The following is a 14379-nucleotide window of genomic DNA, read 5'->3' as shown; positions in this document are numbered from 1 at the left end:
AACATCAATAACTCTAGTGCAGAAAACAAAAATAACTATGAAGTTCACACCCACTTGTAAATGTAGTAGTCTTGCAGCTGCCCCTTTGGTGCCAATATATATGATTGGGCCTCGTTCTATTATCCCCATAAACGAATTCAAGGGGGCCAAGCTCAGAATTTTTTTCAGTAATAAAAATTATAAATAATAATTTATTATAGTATTAGTTTGAATAACTATGACAATAACTATATTATAGAGAATATATATAGAAATATATACTTTGTGATATTTTCATTTTGGTGGTAATATCATTTAATATTTTTGTTTTATCTTCAATTTGTTATTAAAATTGATAATCACACAGAGATTAACTCAACTAAAAAATATTTAAGAAAAAAATTCAACCTCCCTAGTAATTTTTAATTAATTTTATAAATATATAAAATTATTATTTTTTGATATAATAATATTCATTAGGTATAGAAAGATGAGATTAAAAAACTAAATAAATAATATAAAAATTCAATGTTGTTGTTAATAAATTACTGAGAAAATTTAATAATATAATTATCTTATCATTTAAGTGGTTATAATTTTTTTTAATTAATAATTAATAAAATTTCATTATTGAAATTTTAACTTTAATATATATTTTTTATATTTTGATAAAAAAAATTAAATGAAATTTTATTGAATGAGTATGCATTTTCAAAATTTTAGAGTTTGATTTTAAAAATTTTATATTTCAGTATTTTAATTATTTATTAATTTTAATATTATTTGAATTTAAGCTCTATAAAATTTAAAATTCTAATAATAAATATAAATAATAATTTTAAAAATGTATTTTTGCATTAATAAATACGATAAAAAGATCATGAACATTTGGACTTGAAAAGCGTCGCTCGTTACAAATAACAATTACAAAATATTTTTAAAATTAAAAAACTTCTCGTTTAAGTTTTGGTTTTAGTTTTTATTTTTTATTCAATTATGTGGATAGAGTTATATAAAGTTTTAGAATATAAATTATTATTATTATTATTATTATTATTATTATTATTATTATTATTAAATAGGAGTTATAATAGTAATTATATTAAATGCGCATTAATATTTTTATCAGATCAAAAGTTTGTCCCTTAATCATGCATAATAATTATATTATTGATAGAAATATTACGTATATAATTAGCCTTCTAAATTTAAATACAAGAAATTTTACATGTATCATTATTCTTCCAAATCTAAATGTCATATGTCACTGCTTATAAGAGTGTCAGACGTATAAAATTGGCATAACTTTTGGCAGCCCTCCAGTTGACTTGCTGGAGCCCAACTCACCACTACAGCGGGAGGCCTCTCCTATGATTGATCCTTTTTCTCCCCTTATCTTTTGACCCATTAAACATGTAATTAAGCGTATAATTTATTATTTCATACTGTTCTTCTATTGGCACCATTACACAGGGCCTGTTTGGTATCTATAAATAAAAAAAAAAAATTATGATCATATTTCATGTATGGAATTAGTTAGTTTTGAATCAAACTAGTAGAATTTGTAAATAAAATTAAATATGTAAAATTACAAATTAATTTAAGTTATTTATACATAAAAATAAAGGATAGTTATTTAAATTAATTAATTTAATTTCGTCAATATTTGTATTTTCTTTTTTTTTTATAAAAAATTATGTTGTACTTATTTTATAATTTTTATTAATGAATTATTAAATTTTTTATTAAAAAAATTTGAAAAGGGTTACTTCTGTAACAGTAATTAAATCAATGAATGAGAGAACTGACAAAATAATTAAGAAGATCAATTTTCTCTTCTTCAAATGATAGATAAATTAACAAAAAAAATTACAAGTTAAAACTGAGAACCTAGGAGTTAGTTTATCGACCCACGAGAAGAGATGAAGTAGAGAGTGAAGGTTCTCCTAAGCTAGTTGAAGAGGTAGGCACGTCATATTTTGGAATAGGCATCTGCGCAGGAAGATTAGGCAATGCTGCTTCAAAATTAAGAACCTGCAATGCTTGCCTTATCGATGGCCTCAGATTGAAATCTGGGTGAGCACACCACAGCCCAACAGTTAACAAGCATTCCATTTGTTCTACATTGAAGTCCATACCCAATCTCCTATCAGCAACATCAAGAATCCTCCCATTTCCATATGCTTTCCAAACCCAACTCACCAATGAAATCTGAGCCTCTTCATTCCTTGCTTCCATTGATCTCCTCCCACATGCAATTTCCAGGGCCACCACACCAAAACTGAACACATCTGACCCTTTACTAGCTTTCCCCGTCCTAATGTATTCAGGTGCCATGTAACCGAACGTTCCGGCTAACCCTGTAGTCTTGAGGCCTAGCTCATTATCTATGAGCCTTGCCAGGCCAAAATCTCCAAGCTTGGTGTTGAAATTTGAATCCAACATCACATTGCTTGATTTAATGTCTCTATGCACTACACATTGTACCCATTCTTCATGGAGATAGAGCAGAGCTGAGGCTAAACCAACTGCTATCTTGTACCTTACTTTCCAAGATAGCATATTTTCTCTTTTAAAGAGATGAGAGTCAAGACTTCCATTAGGCATGAACTCATAGATAAGAAGGAACTCACCCTTTTCATGGCACCAACCCACAAGTTGCACAAGATTTTTGTGCCTCAATTTGCTAATGATCTTCACTTCGGACATGTATTCCTTTCTTCCTTGTTTAGACCCTTTAGAGACTCTTTTCACTGCCACACTTAAATCAGACAAGTAACCTCTATAAACTCCTCCGAATCCTCCCTGCCCAAGTTTCCCTTCTTCCGCAAAGTTATTTGTGGCTTGAACCAATTCTTCATAAGAGAACCTCTTAGGCCCTGTTCCTTGCTCGAATTCATGACCCATGGAATCATTTGATTCAACATCTTCTTCTTTCTTCCTCATGTCTCTCCTCCAAGAAAATATTAATATTGAGATCAACCCACCAATAGCAAAAAGTCCACCAATCACACTACCAATTATTATATTCATGCTCTTTCCGCCTCCGTCTGGCTTGGATGAAATTTCAGTTGAGTTGAACGCCCATGAAAGAATGTTATGCAACTCTGTGCGATAACCAGTTGAAGATGAAAACCCAACAGTGACCCACTCAGGCAAAACCTTAGACAGATCAATTTCATATGAAAGGCCAGAATAGTTCCGATTGAAAACCGGATTATCATCGTAAGTCAAGAACAAACTCAAATTTCTTGTTTGAGAATCATAAGTCACCCACGCATTAGCCTTGGATCCATTTTTAATACTTCTACTCAAATTACTGTAGGCTACTGACCTGATGGACTTCACATTAATTCCTACATGATTATCACTGGGATCCCAAGAGTTCTGATAAGTATCGAACTCAACAGCTACTATTGCTTTTCCTGTGGTGTTGAAAGAAGAACAATTGCTGATCAGAGCAAGGCACTCCCCCCAAGCATGATCTGGAACTTGAGAGCCATTAGGAGCGAGGAAGAAGGCCAACCCATCGCCTCCATTCGGAGGTTGAAGCATCGATATGTTAAAGGAAAAACGAGTATCAAAGTCTGCAACTTGGCCAGTAGCTCCATCCCAGAGGTGCATCTCTTGGGCGTACACAGCTCGGCCAACACTATCAATAAGCTTAGAGTCAGCTCTGTTTCTGGTGAGTGATAGAATTCCATTGGAGATGGAAGCATCGCCGGATAAGTTCAGGTTTTGAGGGTTTGTGAAATCAGGGTAATTGAATGAAATTGCATACAAAAAAGGAAGATGAAGGAATAACAAAAACCAGGATAAGACGTGATGGAAACTAGACGTTCTGAATCTGACAACCATATTGAAGGAAAGACAATAATATCAAGAAAAAGATGTGAGATTTCAAACATTGAAACAATCGGGTATATATATACATTTAGAAAAATTACCATATAATTAGGCGTATATTATTTTAAATAGAGTCCAGAAATGTAACTACTCCATAGAATATTCAATGAATAACATCCAAAAATGTGAAAGGAAATCGCTAAATTTGACATTTCCTTTAAAATTTGACATTTCCTTTGACATTTCACTAAAAAAATTGACGTCTTATGTGAATGACTCCGCAGTTTACTTTTTTTTTTTTTTTTCATGAAAAGCCCATACATCCCGCGAGCTGTAAGTAATTTTTCTGATTCATTTGAATAGTTGGTCTTTGTGCATATCAGGAATTGTAACGATACAAATAAAATGAATAATTACTTGTATATAAAATATTAATATAAAAACTATTTTATTAATAAAATAAAATTTTAAAAGATAAATCATTTTAAATTGAAAAAAGAAAAGTTGATGATGTTAATAAAATTAACAATTAATTTAGACAACATAAATAATTATTAATAACTACCTTGACTTATTTACCACCACATAGACTTTTGGAAATTCAATAAGTAATTACGTACTTTGAAATTATTTTGAAATGAACTCATTTTTGCATAAAAAGCTAGCGGTTGGGCATTAAGTAATATACTTACGTTACATCACCAGATGTTTAATAAATAAACCGTGTAGACCATATGTCTTAACTACCATGTCAACTTTTGGTCAAATAATAATAATAATAATAACAACGACCATTATGATTTTTTTTTTTAAGAATCTTTGCGCATCAACTTGTTCCAGATTAAAAGAGACAAAATAGTATTTTTTCATCTTAATTATACTTTTTTTTTTTTGAACTACCGTGTTATGCACATGGTGTATCCCAATTACTCGTAATTTAATTTATATATATATATATATATATATATATATTTAAAATTTTTTATGTATTATAAAATGAAAATTTATTATTTCAATCTAACTAGTAATAAAATTAAATAAATAAAATAAAAATAATAAAAATAAAAATATTAGAATTATAATTACTTTTTGATAATAATTATGATATCTTTTTTACTCTCACTTTTAGTTTTATATATTGATTTGATATGAATAATTATGTATATCAAAAAAATTTATATAAAAAAATCATTAAATCGCTATAATATTTAAGATATAATATAAGCTAATTTTACAATTTAAAAAGGAAAATGAACTATATTTTTTTTATTTAACATAATCGTTTATATTATTAAAAATTTTGAAATTATATCTCAACATTTCTTGAGGAATTGGTGTAATATATTTTTCGACCACTGCAGTAAATTGAGTGAGACACAGTTCAAACTTTTCATAAACGTTAAAAAAAGCAAGAATCTTTAAAAAATGTTAGCCTTATTATTAAATATAACAATTTCAATTTTAAAATCCCTATAAAAAATAAATTAGTTATACGCATTATAAGTGAAAAAATCAAATATAAAATATTAAAAAGTAAAGTATATAATGAAAGATAATATTTATTTGTAGATTAGAAATAAGAGATAACTACTAAAATATACCCAATGATTTAAAATTTTCAAATTTACAGTTTCTTATTTGATTGATATACTCATACTTTAATTAGTTTACATTTATAATAATATGTTCTTAATATGAGATTTTATGACGTTACATCATTTATGTAATGCAGACATGGTAATTTTTTTTATTTCAATTAGTGTTAATGTCAAGTTTATTTTGTTAAAAATTATTATAAGAATATATTTTTCTTACAAATTAAGAATATATATGTGTGTGTAGGGGTAAGCATTCGTTTCAAACCAAATAGAATCGAACTGAACCGAATTGAATTGAATCATTAAAACTCAAATACTATATTTTATAAATGAACAAAACTGATATGAATAAAAAATTGAATCGAATCAAACCGCTCAATTTCAATTTGATTTGGTTTGGTTCAAATCGATCGGTTTTAAATTTTGATTATTTTTTAATTTAGAATTGATTTTCAAGTTATTTGGTCTGATTTTAACCTTAATTTAAACCTAATAACTATTAATCAATGAAATTAAACAATTTATATATATAAAGTTGCATATAATTCATAAATTTTCATAAAAATAAATTAATTTAAAAATTAATAAAACTATTCAGTTCAATTCGGTTCAACCAATTTTTTTCTCTTTAAAATCGAACCGAACCAAAATAATCGAAATTCTTAAAATATAAAATCAAATATAATTATCTTAAAAATCAAACCAAATTACCAAATTAAGACCATTTGGTTTGGTTTATTCAGTTTAAACGGAATAATGCTCACCCCTATATGTGTGAACAAAAGTGATATATCAATTAATTATAAATAAATTTAACTTTTTTTAGAGTTGATATATTTTCTTATATATTTTATATTATTTTAACAATTCATTTTGTTGATTTTATTTTTAACCTATTTTTTAATTCTTTTTAAATATGTTTACTTAATTATTTTTTATAGCATTAAAAATTTCAATATTATAAATAATATAAAAATTAAGAATATTTTTATATTTTCACAATTTCACTTATTTATTCTCTAATTAATTAATGAAGTTTATTATTATTTTTTTAAAACAACTCATACATTTAGAATTTTTTTTTTATTTCATTAAAGTCTTATTTTAGTTATAATTTCTTATTAAGATTCTTAACTTAATTATAATTGAGAAAATTTGGAGCAGTGGATTTCTTTAGCAAGAGAGAAGATGATTCTATTGCAGCTGAGAACTGGTTAAATAGAATAGGAAGGGTTTTGAAACAACTCCACTGCACTCCAGAGTAAAACTTAGAAGCTGCTGTATCTCTACTACAAGATGATGCATATCAATTGTGGGATACAGTGTCTAGTGAAGTACAGCCAGAAAAAATAACTTAGGGCTTCTTCCTCTCAGAGTTCAAAAAGAAATATGTGGGTAGTGTATATCTGGAAGAAAGAAGAAGAGAATTCATTAACCTGAGGCAGAGACAGCTGACAGTGGCAGAGTATGAAAAAGAATTTGTTAGATTAAGTCGTTATGGAAGGGAGATAGTCCCTAATGAGGCCGAAAGGTGTAAAAGATTTGAAGATGGGCTAAATGACAACATAAAGATAATGATTACTGCCTTGGGAATCACATACTTCACTAAGTTAGTCGAAGCTACAGTAAAAGTTGAGAAAGTCAGAATAAGTGAGCAGACTAGAAGAGAGAGACAGCAAAAGAGGGGTCCAGGTCAGTCTAGCTCATCTCTTACACATGGAAAGAAGTTCAGAGGTCCACCTGCTCAGAGTTTAGGTTAGCCTCAAGGTCAGGGTCAGTTCCAAGGGCCCAGGCCACAGTTCACACCTTGGAGAGCCCCAGCATCTTCTGCTTGTCCACATTGCCTGAAATGGCATAAGGGGGAGTGTTGGAGAGTGACGGGTTTTTGCCTAAGGTGTGGGTCGATAGAGCATCAGTTAAGGAACTGTCCACGCAGAACTGCCACAACTGCTCTAGCACAAATAGATAGACCTACCCCTGCACCTCAAAGGGGTAGGAAGTCCAGTAAATCTGAGGCAGCTGGTCCATCACAAAGACCTGCATCTGAGCCAGCCGAGAGGCCAGAGGCTAGAGCACCTGCCAGAGCTTATACCATGAGAGCTCAGGAAGAGCAAGATGCCCCGGATGTTATCAGGGGTATGTTCTCCCTCTACAACACATCTGTGCATGTATTGGTGGATCCAGGATCCACTCATTTATACATTTGTATCAACCTACCCGTAGAAAGGGGGATACTAGTAGGTGAGAGTGACCAAGACATTCTGGTCACTAATCTATTAGGCCATAGTGTAGTGGTGAACAAAGTGTACAAAGGTTACCTGTTAAGGATTTAGGGGTATGAATTCTTAGCAGACCTGATTGAATTGCCTTTCCATGAGTTTGATGTGATTTTGGGAATGGACTGGTTGTCACGTCATCAGGCAATGGTTGATTGTAAATTGAAGAGAATTTGCTTGAAAACTCCTGAAGGTAATGAGATCACAGTTGTGGGGGAATTGACAGATTTCTTATCCAATGTCATCTCAGCCACAATTGCAAGAAAACTGATGAGAAAAGGCTGTGAAGCCTACCTAGCACATGTGGTGGATACTAGGCAAGCTAAGACAGATCTGTATGACATGCCCATAGTAAAAGACTTCCCAGATGTGTTCCCTGAAGAATTGCCTAGTTTGCCACTAGAAAGGGAAGTCAAATTTGCTATTGAGATACTACCGGGTACAACACCAATCTTTATATCTCCTAATAGGATGGCACCTACTGAGTTAAAGGAGTTGAAAATCCAGTTGCAGGAGTTACTGGATAAGGGATTCATACACCCCAGTGTGTCACCATGGGAAGCTCCAGTGCTGTTTGTAAAGAAAAAAGATGGGAAATTGAGATTATGCATCGATTACCGGCACTTGAATAAAGTGACTATGAAGAACAAGTATCCGTTGCCTAGAATTGATGATCTGTTTGATCAATTGAAGGGAGCAGAAGTATTTTCTAAAATTGATCTCAGATCAGGGTATCATCAGTTGAGGGTGAAGGATGCAGATGTGCCAAAGACTACATTCAGGACCTGGTATGGGCATTATGAGTTCCTGGTGATGCCCTTTGGCCTAACAAATGCACTAGCAGCATTCATGGACCTTATAAATCATATCTTCCATCCATATCTAGATCGGTTCATAGTGGTCTTTATTGATGATATTTTGGTATATTCCAAGACCTGGGAAGAACATGATGAGTATTTGAGGATTGTTCTGCAAACCCTGAGAGAAAAGAAGTTGTATGCTAAATTATCCAAGTGTGACTTCTGGTTGAATGAGATTGCATTCCTTGGACACATAGTGTCAGCTGATGGGATTAGAGTGGATCCCAAGAAAATAGAAGCAGTGATGGAATGGAAGCCTCCCAGAAATACAATTGAGGTCAGAAGCTTCTTGGGGCTAGCTGGGTATTATAGAAGATTTGTGAAGGGATTTTCTTTAATAGCTGCTCCAATGACCAAGTTGTTACACAAGAATATCAGATTTGACTGGAATGACAAGTGTCAGGTCAGTTTTAAGAAGTTGAAGGCTATGTTGATAGAGGCACCAGTGTTAACACAGCCAGTGTCGGGAAAGGACTTTGTGGTCTATAGTGATGCCTCGCTTAATGGGTTAGGGTGTGTATTGATGCAAGAGGGGAAGGTGGTCGCCTATGCTTTTAGGCAGCTAAGGCCACAAGAACAAAACTACCCTACTCATGATTTAGAACTTGTAGCAATTATCTTCGCACCGAAGATATGGAGGCACTACTTGTATGGTGAAAAGTGTTACATTTACACAGACCATAAAAGTCTAAAATATTTGCTAACCCAGAAGGAGCTCAATCTTAGACAGAGGCGATGGATTGAGCTCCTGAAGGACTATGATTGTGTGATTGACTACCATCCTGGGAAGGCAAATGTAGTTGCTGATGCTTTGAGCAGAAAATCCATCACAGCTTTGAGATCATTGAATGCCCGTCCATCCTTGGCTCGAGATGGAGCTATTTTTGCTGAGTTGCAAGTGAGGCCAAACCGGCTACAGCAAATTTTAAATGGGCAGAAGGTAGATGAGAAGTTAATGGCTACTATAAGCAAAATCTTAGAAGGGAAAGCAACTGACTATGAGGTGAAAGCAGATGAGTGTCTGTACTACAAAGGAAGAGTGTGTGTACCAGATGATGGAGAATTGAAAGTAAGTATTCTAAAGGAGGCACACACTAGTCTTTATGTTATGCACCCAGGAAGTACAAAAATATATCATGACCTGAAGCTTCAGTATTGGTGGCCTGGTATGAAGAAGGATATAGCTGACTATGTGACTAAATGCTTGACATGTCAGCAAGTTAAGGCAGAACATCAAGTTCCATCAGGTTTGCTCATACCACGAAAGTCTAAAATATTTGCCAACCCAGAAGGAGCTCAACCTTAGACAGAGGCGATGGATTGAGTTTCTGAAGGACTATGATTGTGTGATTAACCACCATCCTGGGAAGGCAAATGTAGTTGCTGATGCTTTGAGCAGAAAATCCATCACAGCTTTGAGATCATTGAATGCCCTCTATCCTTGGCTCGAGATGGAGCTATTTTGGCTGAGTTGCAAGTGCGGCCAAACCTGCTACAATATATTTTAAATGGGCAGAAGGTAGATGAGAAGTTAATGGCTACTATGAGCAAAATCTTAGAAGGGAAAGCAACTGACTATGAGGTGAAAGCAGATGGGTGTCTGTACTACAAAGGAAGAGTGTGTGTACCAGATGATGGGGAATTGAAAGTCAGTATTCTAAAGGAGGCACACACCAGTGTTTATGCTATGCACCTAGGAAGTACAAAAATGTATCATGACCTGAAGCTTCAGTATTGGTGGCCTGGTATGAAGAAGGATATAGCTGACTATGTGACTAAATGCTTGACATGTCAGCAAGTCAAGGAGAACATCAAGTTCCATCGGGTTTGCTACACCCTATACGTATACCTGAATGGAAATGGGATCAGGTCACCATGGATTTTGTAAGTGGTCTACCTCTCACCCAGAAGAAGCATAATGCAATATGGGTGATAGTAGATAGATTGACGAAGTCAGCACACTTTCTGCCAGTTAGGACTGACTACTCACTAGAGAAGTTAGCAGAATTATATATCAGTGAGATAGTTAGGCTGCATGGAATTTCACTTTCCATCATCTTTGATTGAGACCCAAGGTTTACATCGAGATTTTGGAAGAAGTTACATGAATCCTTGGGTACACAACTCCACTTTAGCACAGCTTTTCATCCTCAGATGGATGGGCAATTAGAAAGAGTAATCTAGATAAACATTGAAACCAATTGAATTTATACAAATATTGAACTGAAATGATAATAATAACATGAAATATATGGTAGGTCCTTGAGGATATGCTGAGGAGTTGTGTTATTGAGTTTGAGGGAAGTTGGGATAGATACCTCCCACTGGCAGAATTTGCATACAACAATAGCTACCAAGCTAGCATCCAAATGGCCCCATATGAAGCATTGTATGGGAGGAAATGTAGAACCCCAGTGTATTAGACTGAATTGGGTGAAGATAAACTGGTAGGGCCAGACCTAGTGAAACAGACTGAGGAGAAAGTAGAGTTTTTTTAAAGCTAATTTGAAAGTTACCTCTAACAGACAGAAATCCTATGCCGACCTGAGGAGAAAAGAAATAGAATATGCAGTTGGCGACAAAGTGTTCCTCAAGATGTCACCGTGGAAGAAGGTACTGAGGTTTGGAAGAAAAGGTAAGTTAAGCCCTAGGTTCATTGGCCCATATGAAGTCATTGAACGTGTGGGTCCAGTGGCCTATAAGCTAGCTTTACCACCAGAACTGGACATGATCCATAATGTGTTCCACGTATCTATGCTAAGAATATACCGCTCAGATCCTTCACATGTCATCTCCATAGAAGAAATTGAAGTACAACCGGATTTGACATATGAAGAAGAACCCATACGGATCCTGGCTCGGAAAGTGAAAGAGTTGAGGAATAAACAGATTCCACTGGTGAAAGTATTTTGGAAGCACCACAACACTGAGGAGGCAACTTGGGAAAGTGAAGAGACGATGAGGCAACAGTTTCCTCAACTATTTGCATCAGGTAAATTTCCAGGACGAAATTTAAATTAGAGGGGAAGAGTTGTAACACCCTCACTATAGCAATTCTGTACATTCTACTGTTTAGGTGACCGATGTCGGTCCAGATAGCTAGAACGTCTGGAAAAATATTTAGACTAAAGTGAGGAGCCATAATTAACTCAAATATTAATAAGAAAAATGTAGAAAAAATTTTAGAAATAAAATACAACCAAGTTAAATAAGCCGGTGCCCTAGCGATGGGTAACCTAATGGGAAGTTGCGGTCTTCGCAGCTAGAAGCCCTAAACTAGGGAGAAAATTCATGAAATGATTTTTGGAACTCCAGAGAAGAGTCATTGAGGTTTCGATGGCATTAGAATGCTAAGAAAATTTTTCAATTGGTACACACAATTTTAACTCGTTAAACCAAACAGAGGGCATTTTGATCATTTCGTCTTCAGAAATGATTTTTGACCAACTTATCCAATTTAGTAAATAAATTATATGACATAAAATATAAATAAACATTGCTAAAAATAAAATTAAAATGAGTAATAAAGAAAAGAAAGAAAAATAAACTAAATGGAAATTAAAATCAAATAATGACATCAAGTGATGCAATTAAAATTGTTCCCACTTATCACAATTAGATAAGCTAACTTAAAAGAGTAAAATGGGCTGAAATTAAAGAAGAAAAATTCTATCATCCCTTACCTCTCAACCCAGCCGAAACCCATCTCTCGCCCATTCCTCCATTAAAGCTTTATCAAGCTTTATACCTCACTCCATTTCACCTCAAAATCCCTCACTCTCTTCATTAAAATTTTTCCTCACCCCTTAAACTCTCTCTAGCTAGCGAAAAGAAGAAGGAAAAAGGAAGGTTTTGCAAGCTTGGGAGTTAGCTCTAACAAGGTTAGTGCCAATTTGATTGCATAATAGTTGTGTATAGCTGCCATTGAACATGATTTTGGTGTTTTAATTCATGGATTGTTTAGAGAATTGAAATTGTTAGAGTTAGGGTTTGGGAAAAACCTAGGGTTTTGCTCATGTATTAGTGAAAGGAAATTCTAATGGTCAATTAGTGATCATTTGGTTATGTTTGAGTAGGAATTGAAGTGAATTGTGCCATGGGAATTGAGGTTAGAGGTGCTGCCTTGAGTGCCCTACAGGTCTGGATGTGAGTCCAGCATGTTTGGGCAGCTATAACTTGGGTTGTGTAGGTTCAATTGGTGCAAGGCCAATTGGACATAAAATTAGACACATAATGTCACAACTTTGATGAAGGAACCCTGTCCAGAAACTAAACTTACGATGCCCTAAAAATTGACCAAATCTGGGTAGCACCAATTGTGCCTGGGCAAAATGACCAAATGAACAGAATTATTAACCTTATTCAGTTTAGGTTCAGTATTTACCTCAACTTCAGGAACTTCATATTCTTTTGCCCCTTACTTCTTCTTTTTTTATTGGCTCATGTGAAGTCTGATTATCAACTTCTTTCCCACTCCGCAACACTATAGCACTCGCATTTTCTTTGGGGTTCATGATTGTTTGTGATGGAAGCTTTCCAGAACCTTGAGCTTCCAGCTTACTCACAGATGAGGCTTACTGAGCAATCTGCCTCTCTATGTTTTAAATGCTATTTTTGGTCTCCTGTTGAAACTGTTGTGTATTGTTAGCCAAAGCCTTAACAATTTCATCAAGTGACATACCTTAATTTAAGGGAGGTGGAGGTGGTTGATTCACTTGTCTCTGCTGTTGGTATCGGTTTTGCACCGGTTGATTCCCATAACTCAGATTGGGATGATCTCGCCATCCTGGATTATAAGTACTATAACATGGATCATACCTACGTTGTGGCTGTTCATAATGTCCTATTGCATTAGCATGTTGCATTGATTCATCCTCTTGTAACGCAGGACACATGTCAGTAGCATGACTCGAACCCGAACAAATCCCACATACCTTAATAGTTTGCATATTCCCTACAGCTAACTACCTCACCAAAGATGTTAAATCAGAAATCTGTTTCTCAAGGTTAAATGTACTTACCTCATTAACCTTCATAGGTGTGTGATTCATTCTCATTCCAAACTGCTGAGAATTTGCTACCATGTTAGCAATCAGCCTCCTTGCCTCTTCTGGTGTCTTGTCAACCAAAGCTCCTCCACTAGCAGCATCTATCATACTGCAGTCCATTGGTAGAAGTCCTTTATAGAAATACTGAATCAGAAGCTACTGACTTATTTGATGATGGGGACAGCTTGCACACAGTTTCTTAAATCGTTCCCAATACTTATACAAGCTCTCTCCATTGTACTGTCGGATGCCACAAATTTCTTTTCTTATATTGGCAGCAAGGGAAGCAGGAAAATACTTCTCCAAAAATATTTGCTTCATCCCATTCCATGAGTTGACAGATCCAGAAGGAAGGTAATACAACCAATCCTTAACTGTGCCTTCTAGTGAGAAAGGAAAAGCTCGAAGCTTTATTTGATCCTCTGAAACTCCTTGAGGTTTCATGCTGGAACACACAACATGAAATTCTTTTAAATGCTTATGTGGATCCTCACCTGCAAGACCATGAAACTTAGGCAACAAATGGATTAGTCCAGATTTTCACTCAAAAGCAACATTTAAAGCAGGGTATTGAATACACAAAGGCTATTGATTTAGATCAAGAGCAGCCAACTCTTTCAAGGTTCTAGCAGCCATGGTTTCATTTTCAAAATTTGAATCCAAATCTGAATCTGAACTTAACCCCCTTAGAGATTGGACTCCTTCAGATGTACTCGGAATCTGCTTAGCCTACTTAGCCAATTTTCTCAACTATTTAGGTGTTTTTTCTACT

General features: G+C 34.2%; 1 protein-coding gene and 1 non-coding gene across 2 annotated transcripts; one reads left to right on the top strand and one right to left on the bottom strand.

Annotated features, from left to right (window-relative positions):
• Positions 1-1795: 1795 nt before the first annotated feature.
• Positions 1796-3867, bottom strand: LOC110671427 (L-type lectin-domain containing receptor kinase IX.1-like). The gene has a single exon (XM_058134164.1). The coding sequence runs from the start codon at positions 3835-3837 to the stop codon at positions 1882-1884; it is 1956 nt and encodes a 651-aa protein (XP_057990147.1). The 5' UTR covers positions 3838-3867; the 3' UTR covers positions 1796-1881.
• A 9906-nt stretch (positions 3868-13773) lies between these two features.
• LOC131173548 (small nucleolar RNA R71) lies at positions 13774-13880 on the top strand. Its single transcript, XR_009143864.1, has one exon. It is a non-coding gene; the product is annotated as a small nucleolar RNA R71 (small nucleolar RNA).
• The last annotated feature ends 499 nt before the right edge of the window (positions 13881-14379 follow it).

This window comes from Hevea brasiliensis, chromosome 14 (assembly GCF_030052815.1).
Source record: "Hevea brasiliensis isolate MT/VB/25A 57/8 chromosome 14, ASM3005281v1, whole genome shotgun sequence".
NCBI lineage: Eukaryota > Viridiplantae > Streptophyta > Magnoliopsida > Malpighiales > Euphorbiaceae > Hevea > Hevea brasiliensis.
This window is presented reverse-complemented; position numbering and strand designations above follow the sequence as displayed.